The sequence below is a fragment of the Symphodus melops genome (assembly GCF_947650265.1).
Source record: "Symphodus melops genome assembly, chromosome: 17".
NCBI classification, from domain to species: Eukaryota; Metazoa; Chordata; class Actinopteri; order Labriformes; family Labridae; genus Symphodus; species Symphodus melops.
Window position 1 is genome coordinate 16709411 of NC_136707.1, and position 14712 is coordinate 16724122.

At 41.8% G+C, this 14712-nt stretch overlaps 1 protein-coding gene across 2 annotated transcripts in view; it reads right to left on the reverse strand.

The window, feature by feature from the left end:
* Positions 1-3063: 3063 nt before the first annotated feature.
* Positions 3064-14712, reverse strand: part of olfm2a (olfactomedin 2a) — a 48319-nt gene continuing 36670 nt past the window's right edge. Inside the window, exons 3-6 of one of the 2 annotated variants that reach the window (XM_079365820.1) lie at positions 9317-9472; positions 7429-7648; positions 6040-6146; positions 3064-4273 (exon numbers count right to left, since the gene is read on the reverse strand). In XM_079365820.1, coding sequence (XP_079221946.1) covers positions 3599-4273; positions 6040-6146; positions 7429-7648; positions 9317-9472 — 1158 coding nt within the window. In that variant the 3' untranslated portion in view covers positions 3064-3598. The remainder of the gene's footprint in view (positions 4274-6039; positions 6147-7428; positions 7649-9316; positions 9473-14712) is intronic. The other variant, XM_079365821.1, reaches the window with a different exon arrangement.

The window sequence follows — 14712 nt, forward strand, 5'->3', positions numbered from 1 at the left end:
TTGAGGTTGTGTTTTGTCAGGTTTTACTTTGTAGTCATCCTCAGTGTCTCGTCTTGTGTTCTTTGCTCCTTCTGTGTTTCATCCCATGTCTATTTAGGCCCCGTTTTCACAGAGACGCTGTGACAGAAACGCATCGAAACGACTCCACTCCGGATTAGAAACACAGACCGTCTACACGGCAGGTCTTGCCTGAGTGAAAACGATGTAGTTCTCACGCCCGGCCAGTAGTGGGCAGTGGAACTTTACAACGCGACACGCGCGACACTCACCAGTACAACCACTTCCTCCACAACATCCTCTTTAGCGGCTAGTTCTCCTAAGTCTTACCCAAATGCTGCGTATGGTCGCCCTGTGCTTGGGTAAAGGTTGAACTGTTTGCCGCAAGAGTTCGATGCTCTTTCGGCGGCGACATACAGTGTATCATATCAAGGTTCTATTTAACGCAAATAGCTGCTGAAGCACATAGCAGCACAAGCGAATCCGCCGCCATTGTCGTTTGTTTGTTCTCGACTACTGCACATGTCCAAATGTATGGGGGGAGGTGTGGTGAGGTCATCGCAGCTAGAGAGTCCACTCCGTTTCGTTCACATGGCTGCGATACGCCCCCCCGTGTTTGTTTCGCTCCGATTTATTTGGTTTGGAATTTTCTGGATTTATTATTTAAGTAGGTTTTTGTTATGCTTTTGTTCTAATTCTTGAATTCACCTTGTGGCTTTTGGACATTTTGGATAATTAGAATTATTTGAGTGAGTTTGGTTTTGGCTTTTGTTTAAATAAATCAGCTCCTTTGTTTTACCTGCAATTGGGTCCTCCTTCCCTGTTTTCTGCCTGTAATCGTGACAATTGCAAGACAGACTTTAAGGTGTAATGAATTTCCACTGAGTTGGAGACGGGCAAATGTTATTTTATCGTAACTAAATGTGTTTTGACTGCAACACATTCAAAGGGAAGAAAGACTGTTTTTTCTTTTTTTTGTGTGGAGCTCATTTAGTTGCCAGTCTGAAATGACTTCTCTTCATGGACTTATAGATGTTCTTTGAACATTTCCCAGATAACCGCAGCTAAAAGTCTGCTGGCTTTATTATTCAGTTTGCACGAAATAATGGCTGTGATTTCTGTGATCAAACAGGTCCTTTCTCTCAGATTGAATACCTTCATGTTTGGTGAGAGTGTCATCTCAAGGTTTTATTAAAAGAAGAAAGGCAACACTTTTTTTTTCTTGTTACATTTTTTCAATAGCCAACCAGCAAAGGGAAACACTTTACTAACTCTGCATGCAAGAAAAAAGGGCTGGTTGGATATTACAAAAAATACCTGGAGGATCTTTTCTGGACAACATGATTACGGTAATTGGTTGGCTAAAATGGGTATTGGTTAAGTGTAACTGCAGCTACAGCTTCCAATAAAGCCCAAGATGAAAACACATCTGTTTATGTTTTAACAGATTACATCAACATCCACATATTTTGTGCAACAGTTTCTCCAGTTTATGTGTTTTGCATCTGCTCTGCAGTTCACACTGAACTCTGGCTCACACGGTTCGGCGCTCTGTATTGTTGTGTACAGTATTGTGCTTGAAATGTCAGACACCACTGTGTATGAACTCATCAGGGCTCTCTTCAGCACAGCGCTTTATTGATAGAAAGGTCATCCAAGATAAAAAGGATCACCATGGTTACGCAGGGAAAGAAAAGTAGATCCTCTTTTACTATTCTGTTTCTTCTGTTTCCTCCTCAGTTTTTCTTTATTTTCTGACAAAGAATGGGTGCAGCTTCACTCACATTGTGAATACAAAGGCAGTACAGTGGGCATGCCCTCTATACAGCAGTGAATGCATAAGGAGCTCCAGAATTATTTTGAGTATTTAACAAAAAGGTATAAATAAAAAGTTTGCAAATACAGGCTTCTATCAGAGGAATATTCTGTTGTTCAATTTGTGTTTGAATGTTTCCTTGCAAATAGAGCCTGAGTGGAGCGGTGTGCAACTAACAAGATGAAAGCAGATTGGAGCTTTTCAAGGAACACTTAATCTGTGAAGCCTTATTTCTCTGTTCTAACATAAATATTGTTAAAATTCCTTTTACATTTATCCTCGCCCCTTTCCGTTTGTGCTTCCGGATCCTTCGCACCACCACTTGTTCATTTTTCCAAATGTTTTTGCTTTCACTTTCAATTCACCTTGTAAAACAATAAAAGGCAGCCATGGCATTAGCAGTTAAATTTAACAATCCCTGAATATATTGAAGGAAGCTGTTTTATTGCACAGTAGCATATTCCCCTGGTTTTTTGGGGGGTGTAAAGAATTGGATGAAATGGTTTCAGAGGTGTGGGTTAATGCAGCCCTTGAGATTTGAATAGTCTGTATTCACATGCAATCCTTTCATGAGTCCACCCTGTTATTAATGGCTACATGGTATCTGCTACACTTGGTTATTTCAGGTTTTTCATTATTTTGAAATTGTACTGTTGGCCATATCTTCTATATTTTTCTGTTATTTTTCATTGGACAAGGTATCAAGGACTGTTTCATTTTTATTTCCATAGACTGTAAGAAGCACTCACCTTGAGATTACACACATCCAGCTTTAAAGAGGACACATTATCCCCCCCTTGTTCACCTTTTCAAACAGTCCCCTGTGGTCTAAATGAAACATTTGTGCTGTGCTTTGGTCAGAATAGAACATGAATCAAGTGCCAGAGGAGGACAAACCTCCTCTGGCACTTGATTCATGTTCTAAACGGAACGTTCCAAGAGTGCTGGCTTATACAGGTTCACAAAGAGCCTGTAAAAGCCAGCACTCTTGGAATGTTCTGTTTTGGTGTGTGTGTCTCTTTAAATGCAATGAGCGCCCTGTAAGTTCTCCTTGTAGACATCACTCCTCTGTAGCCACAATACAAATGGCAGACCTACACAAAAGTTTTATTCTAGGCTGGGGGTGAAGTCCATTGGTGAAGAAAACAAGTGTGGGGAGGGTGTTCTGCACCACATTGAACCTGTGATGTCACAAGTGGAGAACATTTGAAACAGAGTATTTTTCTCTGTTTGGAAAGACTTATGCAAACCACAAACAAAAGACATAATGGGTTTATTTCAAATTTTGTGGGTTGATAGACACTCGTATATTAAATATACTGTATGTTCAAACACACTGTAAAAGTAGGTTTTTCACAATATGTCCCCTTTAAAGCCATTTTTTTTACAACACAGAGTTTCTTGCTGTTCACTTCTTTGAAACACAACAATGTTCTACGTGATATACTGTAGATGGGATAATGAAATCCAAAGTCATAAATGGTAAAGATTGATATTTATTTCTCATCACAAATAAAAAGGAACCATGCTTACTCATCACAGAAAGAAAAAAAGAGAAGCGTTCAGTCATTGTTTCTTTACCGACGTTGCTGTTGTTTTGAGAATGTGAATAATAGCACTCAATGAAGATTGAAATTCTTAAAAAAAAAAAATCCAAGCCTTTGCCCGGAAAAACAAAGCCCCCAACGCAGACCTCCCACAGTCTTTACCCACCTCCACCCATGTCATTTTCCCCTCCCAGTACAATGATCACAGCATTTATTTGAGTGGGTCCATCTGAAGCGCTCAGTCCCCAGAAGTCTTAATAACCTGGAACAGTGTGACATTGTAGAGCACCTGGTGTCCGTTGTTCCATGTGTACAGGACCCTCTCCCTGGGATTGTAGTCCATCATGGAGATGTGAGAGTATTGATTGTGAAAAGGGATGTCTGTGTACTCATAGCTCGAAGTGTTGGTGTAGTAGGCAAAGTAGATTTTGGCACCAGCCAGGTGGGAGTTGGTGACGTAAAGTGTGCCACAGATCATGAATGACTCTCCAGCACTCCGCTTGGGAAATCCTGTGTCCCAAGTCTGCAACACCTCCAGATTCTGAGGCTCCAGGCGGCTGATCACTATATTCCCGGCATTCGGGATGGTGGTGTAAACGGCCCACAGGCCATTCTCATCTGCCATGAGGTCGATGTCTGAGGATCCGCCCCAAGAGTAAGGAAAGGTGTTATTATAGCCGGCCCCGTTCAGGTTGCGCTGCACCAGCACACTCCGAGAACGGAAGTGGTACTTAATGATGATGTTGCTCTGGTACTTGTTGTAGTACAGCGACCCATTGTAGACCACATGACCAGTGCCTGCCCAGGGGTGAGGCAGCAAGTGTTGCACAAAGTTCTGGCCCTTCATGAAATCATTCATTGTGCGATACTCCAGGACACGGCGTCCCTTGAAGTAACCATCCATGGACCAAACCTGTCGAGAGAAGAAGGATTAATCCAATTGGGAAGACCAGATTAAATAAAAAACAAGGTCGTTAAATAAAGACTAAATGAGAAGATCTCGAGGTTAGAGAAGAGCATTTCTTCTCTACACCTGACTCACTTCTCTGCAAGAACACTTAAAGCAATGTTTTATTACAGCCTGTGGCTATGCCCTGAGCTAAGAAAGGATGTTGCGTATGTGCGTAGAACCTCAAAGTGTTGAGTGTATGCTTTCCTACGATTTGTGCATACTTGACTGTGTGTGCGGAACAATCGATCGCTCCCGCATGTGGGAAATGAAGACGCTGCCTGCTCCTTGCAGTCAGCCGCTGCTCGTGCACTCTGCCCTTTCCAGTCCACATTTACAGAAAATCAATCCATTTAGCAGCTCTATCTTTTTCCTCAAGCACTCTCAGCGGATCTCTCCACTGACATGGCCTCTCTCTGGCTGCATCCCCCCCTTCCCCCCATCTCATTCCCTCAGTGCTCCCATCGAAGCACAGTTCACCTTTTAATTGAGTCAATTAAACTGCAGTTGGCTGAGGTATTTATTTTGTTCCTTAACATATCAAGAAGCGCTTTGCTAAGTTGTAGCTCTCCGCTCACATGTCTACCACCAGTCGTTTTTTACCTCCATCTCTCTCTCTCTCTCTCTCTCTCTCTTCCGGCTCTCGTCTTCGTCCATGGTGTAAACCAAGCACTTTACTTTAATAACAAGCCCACTGGGGGTAGAGGAAGGGTATGTGGGGAGTTTGGGGTGGTGAGGTACAGCAACTGAATTATGGAGAAGGGAAGATTATGAAGCATTAGGCATTGTTTCTCATGTGCTAGCTAAACGACTCCCTGGAGGGAAGCACGGAACAGGAGCTGAGCCAATCCAAATCCTCTCTGCTGAGTTCTTTTTTCTCTTTGGCCTCTCAGTGACAATGATGTTTCACAAATATGATTATCATCATTGGTGGAGGTTTTGATACGTCGCGGATGTATGTTTCCATTAATACAATCCGTGACTGATATAGAGGGTCTCATGTTATATCAGCTAGTCAGGTGATTGAGGACAACGATCAGAGCATTCAATCACATTAATTGACCTTTACTGGTAGCAATATCTATTAAGGCTGTTATGAAAGTGTGGGGATGAAAAAGGCCAACGTCTTCCTTCCTTTTATAGGTTCATCAGCTTCCATTCTCCGCTACAGATGGATAATAAACCACTTTTCCACTTATCCATCTCGACCACTTCTCCAAGCAACCAGCTGCGGCGCAGCTCCTTTTTCTTTTTTTCCTTCCCGTGTCTTTCGCCCTCTTCTCACCATGTATCGGCAAATATGAAACCACGTACCGTTTCTAATCAGCTGAAGCCATTACTATGTCATCTCGCTCCAGAACATCTCAACACGCTCCATGTAATTACCCAAGTGATTTAGAAAACTTTAGCACAAACAACTCATTCATTTCTCCACTGATGATGAAGTGATCAATCAGTTGGAGTTGCGGTGACAGAAGAAGACGAGGAAAGGGATGCTATCAATCAATGACGTTGTGTCCATTTGGGCTCTCTCTCCCTCTCGTTCCTTCTTAAGAGTGCATGGGAAGTCCTTTTCAGGGAAGACAGTCAATTAGTCACCAAAGTATCATGACAGCACTGTTAGGGATATTTTCTACATTTTGGACCTGACTGAGTTTGGACTTGTTTTTGACAGTGATTTAGAGTGTGGTATACTCGTAAGTTTGTTGAATTAGAAACATTGGACTTACTCTGTTGTCGGAGCTGGGGATCATGGTATCTGTCATCCAGGAGCCAAACCTGGATCCTGACGCACGCACTGTGATTGGATTACTAACACCAGTTAGCTTCCCACAACCTGTTGGCCGAAGAAGAAGAAGAAGTTGAACATTTTCATTTGAAGTACTTTCAATGATTTATTCCCCTTTTTTGAAGAAAAGACAAGTTGAATGATCAGTTTATTAATCTTTTCAGAAGGCAATTTGAACAACTTCCTGAAATGAACAGCTGTTTGAATTCCTTATGCATGTTTGATTCTGACACACAAAGTTTGATTTTAAAGTTTACGCAGCACAAATTCTATTAAAGAGAGAACATCAACAGACTTTTTTTCTACTGCCTTTTGCAGTTTTTGAGAGTTTTCCTCTTCCTCTTTTTATTGTTTTGAAGATTAAACAAGGTTTATCGGAGCAGCAGTAGCTCAGTCCGTAGGGACTGAGGTTGGGAAGCGAAAGGCTGCTCACTCAGGTCCTGACCCTGACCAAAGTATGGAAATTGGTCTGCTTACTGGAGAGGTGAAAGTTAACTTCCTGAGCACTGCTCAGGTCAGGCACCCGAGCCCCAGCTGCTTTTGGCGCTCCCTGTGTGCAGCCCCACCCACTCTGATATCTCTCCACGTAAACATGTCTATAGATCCTTTTTGTGCATCTCTGTACGTCCGTCCTTTATGTGTGACATCTTTCAATATCAGAGTGTAAACCCTCCGCGACTTACAGACATAAAGTATATGCAATTCATTTAAAAAAAGGAAAAGAAAAAAACATAGATTGATCCTCCAAAGACAGATCTTTGCTTCTTTTATTTATTCTCTATTCTTACATTCACGCTAAACCAGGCCTCTTGTTGAATAAGATATTTGTTTGTGTCTGTATTTGTCAAGCTTTTACAAATTCACAACAGCTACCTGGCCATAAATATGCATAATTGATCAATGAGTGTTTCTAATTACTTTTTTCTCTGCATGAAGTAACTTGCTTAATGTAAAACTTTAAAGTCACAGAAACACAATAACAAAGCACTAATGAGCTAAAGGCGTAGAAACAACGGCGGTCCTTTTCCATTAAGTCACAAGTTGATATGTTTGAAATTGTGTCAACTCATCAGTAAAGCTAACTCGTGAACTGCATGAGAACAATCAAATATTCATTCATGCTTTCAGGCTGTTTCTTTTCTTTAATGATTTAATTTGAGCGCTGCAGAGTGAAAGTGTTGACATTAAGCAACATACTTTTGACCATCGATTTCTCTCTTACACTGCTGTTGTCTTACCGATTCCTTTCTCTACGATGATATTGGCTAATGGATTTCCAATTAAACATTTAATAACCACCCACCTCCTCATTTGCATATATGTTATATACCTAGTTTCTGCATGCAGGAGTGGAGTCTGGTTTCCAGAAGCAGGACTCTCTGGCGTAGCTCCTCATAGTCATAGGCCCCCATCTCTTCTTGGATGGCCATCAGCACCAAGGACAGATTCCTCACCTCCTCCCGAAGACGAAGGATCATCTTGGCATCTGCCTTATATTGTTCCAGCACTGGCAGCAGGGGGAGTAGCTGAGTCACCTTATCTTTTAACTCCTAAAAAAAGCAATGGCAGAGGAAGACATGGAATAGCAAAGGAGGTGGTTTGGGTTAAACCCTGGGAGAATATATCAGGTTGTAGTCAGTACAGGGGTTGTGTGCAGATTAGCTAACCCCTTCAATCTTTAGTTGTAGCCTCTGGTTAGCAGACAATCTCTCAATCACAAGCAAATAGCGGAGCTTGGTACTGACATGTTAGTGCAAAGATTTGTCATGGCATTAAACGCACTATGCAGAATCATTCTTTAAATTATTGTCTTTTTAAATAATCAGCAGTTAAAACTGGGTTTGTCTGGCTTTATTGAAAAAAAAGAAAGTTATACTCTTTATTTTCATCTCTAGATACACAATCCACAAAAAAATAACAAATCTCAGTTGTAATCTTCTTTATTGATCAAGCTGCTGTGCACTTGTTTCAATCGTAGGCTTGTTTACATGAACTATAAATCGGAAATCCACTTAATATGCACATTCTCTGAAGTTTGATCAAATACAAGTCTGTTTCTCCACTACGCCGGCTTGAGTTGTTTAAGTTTAACCACTGCCAGGTGTAAACTTGGTCTGTGATAGATTTTTTGTTTACAAGTGGAAAAGAACAATGTGTCCTTAGATAGGAGTGCAGGGAGCAGCAGGAGAGCCAGGCTGCCTGCTCAGAAAGTAGGGAAGACAAAAAAAGGTGTATCAATAAAGTGGAGCCGCCACAGGAGGGGCTGTTTCCTTCTTGTTAAGGTTTATCGTAAATCTGGTGATGGAGCAGCTCTCAGCCCCGTGGCGCCACATCATAAATCTCATTTTCCCCCTTTTCAAGCTGCGAAAATTCGCTCTCGTTAATCTCCCACGCTTTGCCATTGGCAACTTTGAGCTGCAAGCATTCATCAGCCAACCTGCTCTGGTCAATCCTACTTTTCCAAAGTGCTTTTTTTCCCTATTTATTGGATTGCAAATATGTATTTATACTAATCTTAGAATGAATGCTTACTGTTCTGCAGAATGTAGTGATCTGGGGTTCTTCTGATGAATTAGCTAAAACATATCATTTGGAGTTGCTTTCCTAAAATGCACTGAAAGTAAAAGAAACAGCTATTCACCCTTGTCCCCTTGCTGAGGCAGTTTCCTTGTGGTTAAACACACTGAGCATTTATCAAGGCGTCTTTTTAATCAAACTATTTTATGGACCATCTAATATCAGTAAGAGTTTGAGAAATGTGGAGAAAGCCGGGGCCAGACAGCTCGCTGACAGGAAGACAAAAAGGCCTACTGATAATGGCAGCTGAGCCTCAGCTTGTAGAGATAAGGAAGAGATAAATGTGAATATATGTGCCTGCTATCTAAGAGCAGCCACCAGAATGTTAAGTGCAACTTTAAATGAGGAGAGTGAGGAAAGGATGTAATAAGAGGACGATTGAAATACATGACTTTATTATTCAGGTCTATACTGTATGAGTATGGACCATCTTTTTGGCAAATGAGATAGTTTTTGAATTGTGTTTCCTGAAACAGTCTATCACGAGTCAGACAAAATTTTACTGTCAGTGAAGTGCAAAAGAGATTGCAATGCACTCAGTGTGCACACAGAAAGCAGGGCCACATCTAATGGTGTCTGAATTCACTCCACAATAATAAACACACTCCCCAGCGCACAAGAGGTGACAGACGACCAATTACCTGAAAGCCCTTTGGATTGAGGCTGCGGGGATTTTCCGAGGCCACCTTCAGCTTTCCATCCACCACTTTCATTAGGCTCTCTGTGTTCCTCACATACTGTAGATCTCTGTACGTCCGCAGGTCCAGCACCTCCATTGACTGGCTAATATTCTGAACCTAACGCACACACACACACACACACACACACACACACACACACAGACACACAGACACAGACACACAGAATCACACACGCAAAGCCACAAGGACAAAGACACAAAAAATTGTCCGTGGTGAAAATATTGCATTGCAACTTGTGTATAAATCCAAAAGAAAGCTTGCAAATAGAGCTAAACGTGCTGCTGTCGTAGAATAATGAGCACAGTTTAAGCCCTGTCATGTCAACCTTGAAGTTTCATTCCGCAAATCTAGTCGGAAGAAAAGGATAAGTGTGCCAATCAAAACAAACCGCAGAAGGTGTACTACTAAGGCAATGCCTTTAAAGGCGTGATGCCGTCAAGACAGTCGAATTCTAAACCACTTTGTTCAGTATGGAGTGAACATTCAAACACCGCGTTAAATTGAACTTATCGAACAATTTCAAATTAAAGTGCATCCCAAATCAAGGCTCCAGCATTTTTTCTCGGCCCACATTCGCCAGCTCCCAATTAAAGTCTCCTATGTGTTTAGTGTGACGATAGTTTGTTGATCAGAAGTCTGGAGAAAAAGCACAAAAACTAAAGGTAAACAATATGTAAACAGATGTAAATTAGCTCCTCGCTAACTCTGGTAAAGCTAAGTGACTACAAAATAAACTAAATGAATGAAATAAACGTTCAAATCTGTCCAGGAAAGACACAAGAATGACTTCATGTGTGCCAGTGTGAGAGAGAAGGTTAAAGATCAGCTGGAGATACTGTAGGTGGTGAAATATTGAAAAGAATTTTTTATTTTATTTTAGAACGCTATAATATCTGCTTTGAACAACAAAAGTATGTTCCTATGTTTATACTTCTCACAGGCCAGCACAGCACTCCTTAGTGATTATATCAACAGGGGGTCTCTCTCTCTTTCTCTCTCTCCCCCACAGTGCAGCAGGTTGACATTTTTGTGGCGTATTGAATTGAAATTAAATCTATTCATCAATTTCCACCTCAGTACACAGTTAAATATGCTTTCTGTTTAAAATGTTACACAGTAGTCCTTCACACCTTTTGCTGTGCAGCCATGTTGTTTAAAAAACATCGGCCTGTCCTAAATGAAGGCAGGACAATTTCATGGATTAAGGTGAATAAAAAGCCCAGGTTATTAATGAATTCATGTTTTTTATGATTGGCACAAACAGGCCGGTGTAAATAACATGCGAAAGCAGAAAAACAAGAAGCAAGAACAAAAGAGAAGAGGAGGTGATGAGCTTCAAAGGGCAGCGCCGAATTGTTCAGGATGTTACATAAAAAAACACAATATCATACAAACGATGTGATAAAAGTCAACAGGAGTCAAGTGATGATATAAATACCCCATGAACAGAAGGGTGGTAGGCGATCAGTAAGAAAATGAAACTGCACACTAGTAACTGGAACATTTAAACAATAAAGAAAACTGCATATATTCCCGTGGAGTAGCAAGCATGTTGTCAAGTAGGTGTTTATTGAATCTCATTTCTTGGAGGACTCAGGTCTGCACTATGTTTAATTTTACTAGGTGCTCGGCTTGCTCACTCTTTGACAGCCCACTCTGTAGCTGCATAACCAGCCTACTGTTTCATACACCCCCTCATGTCCCGCACATCACCCCGAACTGGCCACAAATCCTCTGAACATTGACAAATGTTGCCCGGCTGTTGGGACATACAGGAGCCTCACGTGTACATATGTGCAACAACCCACGCTGAAAAAACACACGCGCCCACACAGGCACGCGCCTCTCAAACTCCACAAAGATCTTCATTGAAATCTCTCCTGACAAAACAACAACAAAAAAGAAGTCCGAACTCTCATAGGTCACGCTTTGGCATCATGTCTGTATTGTTCTAAATGCCTTGCTTGCCTACTCTTTGACAGCCCACTCAATTTACTTTGTGTCCAAACCTACTGTTTGCTACTTCTCCCACATGCTTCATGAGCTGGCCAGGGATTTGCTGGTCAGACAATGTTTTCCTCACCCATTAAAATGTATGTGATGGCAGTAAAGATGGGAAAGTTGAGAGAAGGTGAACTCATCCAGCTGTCTGGAGTCGAAACACATGCAGCCCCCTCCCCGCGTCCGTCTACAGTCGGCTCTTATCTCAGTCTGGTCTTTCTGTATTCACTGAACCATGATAAGTAATCTTCAAATAGACAGGCATTTCATAGTGTCCTCTGGCCCCGTCAGATGCTCCCATCCCTCACACATCCAAGAATCCAATCACTCACAGGTGTGTTTCCTTCATGTCCAGTGTAATGACTCACTTTGTGCCAAACACTCTGGCCTGTTTGTGTGTTTCAGTGCAGACTCTGCCCTTCTATCTCACTTTATCCCGTCTCGACTCCGACACTCAGACGGCGAGGTCAGAGGGGACGAGGTGTTCGAACTCTCTGCCGTCAGCGTCCTCACACTCCCGTCCTTCAAGGTAAGCTCTGCTTTCGACGGCGGAAAGCAGAAATCTGAATAGAGACTTCAGCTCGATGCTAAACGGAGGGCGCTTTAGACATTGTTAGCGGAACCTTGGCTTTCTCTGCCAGGGTAGAGCCCTTGTAGCTCTTGTTGTAATTCTTTCCCTCATGCTCTGGGTCTAAATGAGGAGGTCTTATTGTACTCTTATGTGCACACACAAACACACTCACACACTATCTTTTAACTAGTTTGGGGCTAAAACAGCTCTGACCCCTGGTTTCCTCATTAGGCTGAGCTTTGGACTGTATTTGACACGAGCGCTGAGCTCTGAACGCTGGTGTATTAAGAGCAGTATGCATGAAAAGAGGATAAACAACAATACCGGCAATGCAGCAGCACTATTTGCCAACCTAATGCTGAGAGCTGAAATCTACACTTCACTTGACATACACTGGACACCAACAAGTACTTTAATGAATATCAAAGAGTGTGATATTTATGGCTTTACTCCCTTATAAATAAATCTGTTTTTTGAAAGGCTCATCCCTGGTAGCTTTAATTGATTGTCACTGAGGAATAGTTCCAGTAAACATGATCGTCCGACAGTGCAGACAGATAAAAAACCTTTTGGTTGGTGAAATATGAAAAGGAAAATAATGAGCTCCTGGTAACATCCGTTGAATAAAGTAAGTATAACAAACTTCCAGCAGGATTGTTTGACAATTCCATGTCAAGTATAAGAAACTGGAAGAGTTCCCGCTGCTGAGTTAACTAAACATGAGAACACCAAGGGGCGCCGTCATCATCACTGAGTGCAGTTTAAAAAAAATAATGTGTTCTTCTCAAACAGTCCTTGGTTCCATATACATCCTCATATCCACTCAGACACATAAACCATCCTTTCTTTTCTTTTCTTTCCATCAAGAATCATTTAAATATAAAACTGCTTTAGATTGGGATCATCTTCCCTCCTCTCACTTCCTTAAACTGCTTCAGTTCACATTTGTGTTATTCCCCTTGAACAAACATCGTCCTGTTTTTTTTTTTTTTCATTTTGATATCTGTTGCTTGTACTACACATAATCCAAAGACGAATTGCTCTATTGTTGCTCCTAATACATGTTGTCCTCTATTTCTTCACCTGGTCTTGTTCAGCAGTTGAGAGCGGTTTGTGTGTGTGTGTGTGTGTGTGTGTGTGTGTGTGTGTGTGTGTGTGTGTGTGTGTGTGTGTGTGTGTGTGTGTGTGTGTGTGTGTGTGTGTGTGTGTGTGTGTGTGTGTGTGTGTGTGTGTGTGTGTGTGGTGAGAGAGGCTGAAAGAGTCTGTATAGGTGTAATGTATGTATTCGTATGGACTTGTGTTAGGACCCCCGTGAAAGTGAGATGGTACGTCTCATGGGGATGTCCTTAGAAAACGCCAAAGACTGTCACAATATATTTGTTCCCACTGGCTTCAATGTTTGCTGTCACCAACTCTGTTTTTATCAAGCAGCTTGTCATCTAACAGGACCTTGTCCTTGTGTGTTTGTTAATTCAGACCCAGAGAGACGGCAGACCAAAAGAAAAACCTTTTTATTCTCATCCTTAGTGTTTTCGAAAGCAGTTTGAGATTCAGTTTATTTGGATGAAGTTATCTTCATAATATTTGGAAATGAAGATTAATGAGTGGAGAGTGAAAATAAAGACCATCGTTCATAGTTTGGATAATTTCAGGGTAGTTGTGCAGAGAGCTATGAGCGTTGCTGTATTTTATAAGAAACAAATCAAATGTTCTGTTTTAGGAAAATATGGGCTACTTCATTTCCCTGCTGTTTCTGTCCTTTACCATTCAACTGCCTGAGCTTCACAAAAGAATACACACTCCTATATACAGTATGTAACGGTTCTCACACAAACACTCGGTACATATTTACATTTCTGCATCCCGGTGAACATCTACACGTTCTGTTCAAAGCTGCCAGGATATGCCTGCTCTACTGTAACTCTCCTTTTAAGGGAGTATGAGTGTGGGTTTTGTCTGCATGAATGTGTGCTTGAAAGAGCAGCAGACAGAGACTGTCAGGGGAAAAGGCGAACTTCAATGAGAGTGAATGCAATATATGAATTCAGGTGTCTCATTGATCTGCCAGGACCTCAGAACCTATTCAGCATCTCAATTTACCACCGCCTCTCCCCACTACAGACCACATCAATGTCTCGCCCGCTCTGTTCTGTACCTCTGCTCACGGGCTTTCACCCTGCTCTGTGGAGCCAAACTCATAAACTTGTGTTTTCAGTCTCGTCTGTCCACAAAATACAGCTGTGAGCAAGCTGCCATGGCTCATCAGGCAAATGAAAGCTTCGAAGTGTTATTTCTGTTTGGTTTTTTTTACCCATTTAGTTTGGGGGCAATTGGTACAGTGACTGAAAATGTCCAAATGTGAGTCAAGGAGCAGTTTGAGATCCCTGCTGGTCAGAGATCCTCTCCGGCCCGTCTCACTCCGGATGTGTGTGTGTGTGTGTGTGTGTGTGTGTGTGTGTGTGTGTGTGTTGAAGTGTACATGCACGAGATACAAGCAGGAAATTACATTTGCATACACTGCACTGCGCCACAGGTCAATAACACTTTACTCCTTGAATATAAAACATAGATTTATTGTCTGCTTGCTGAAACAGTGTATGCTTGCTTTTCTCTCTGTTTACTTGAAGCTTTTCCTTGTCTACATATCCTTGTATTACTTTAATGGCATCTTGGCACATACAGAAAGTTGATGGATATATTTGAGTCAGATGTATAAAGAGGGAACTCAAGTCTACGCAGAGCTGATTTAGTGTGTGCAGAATTG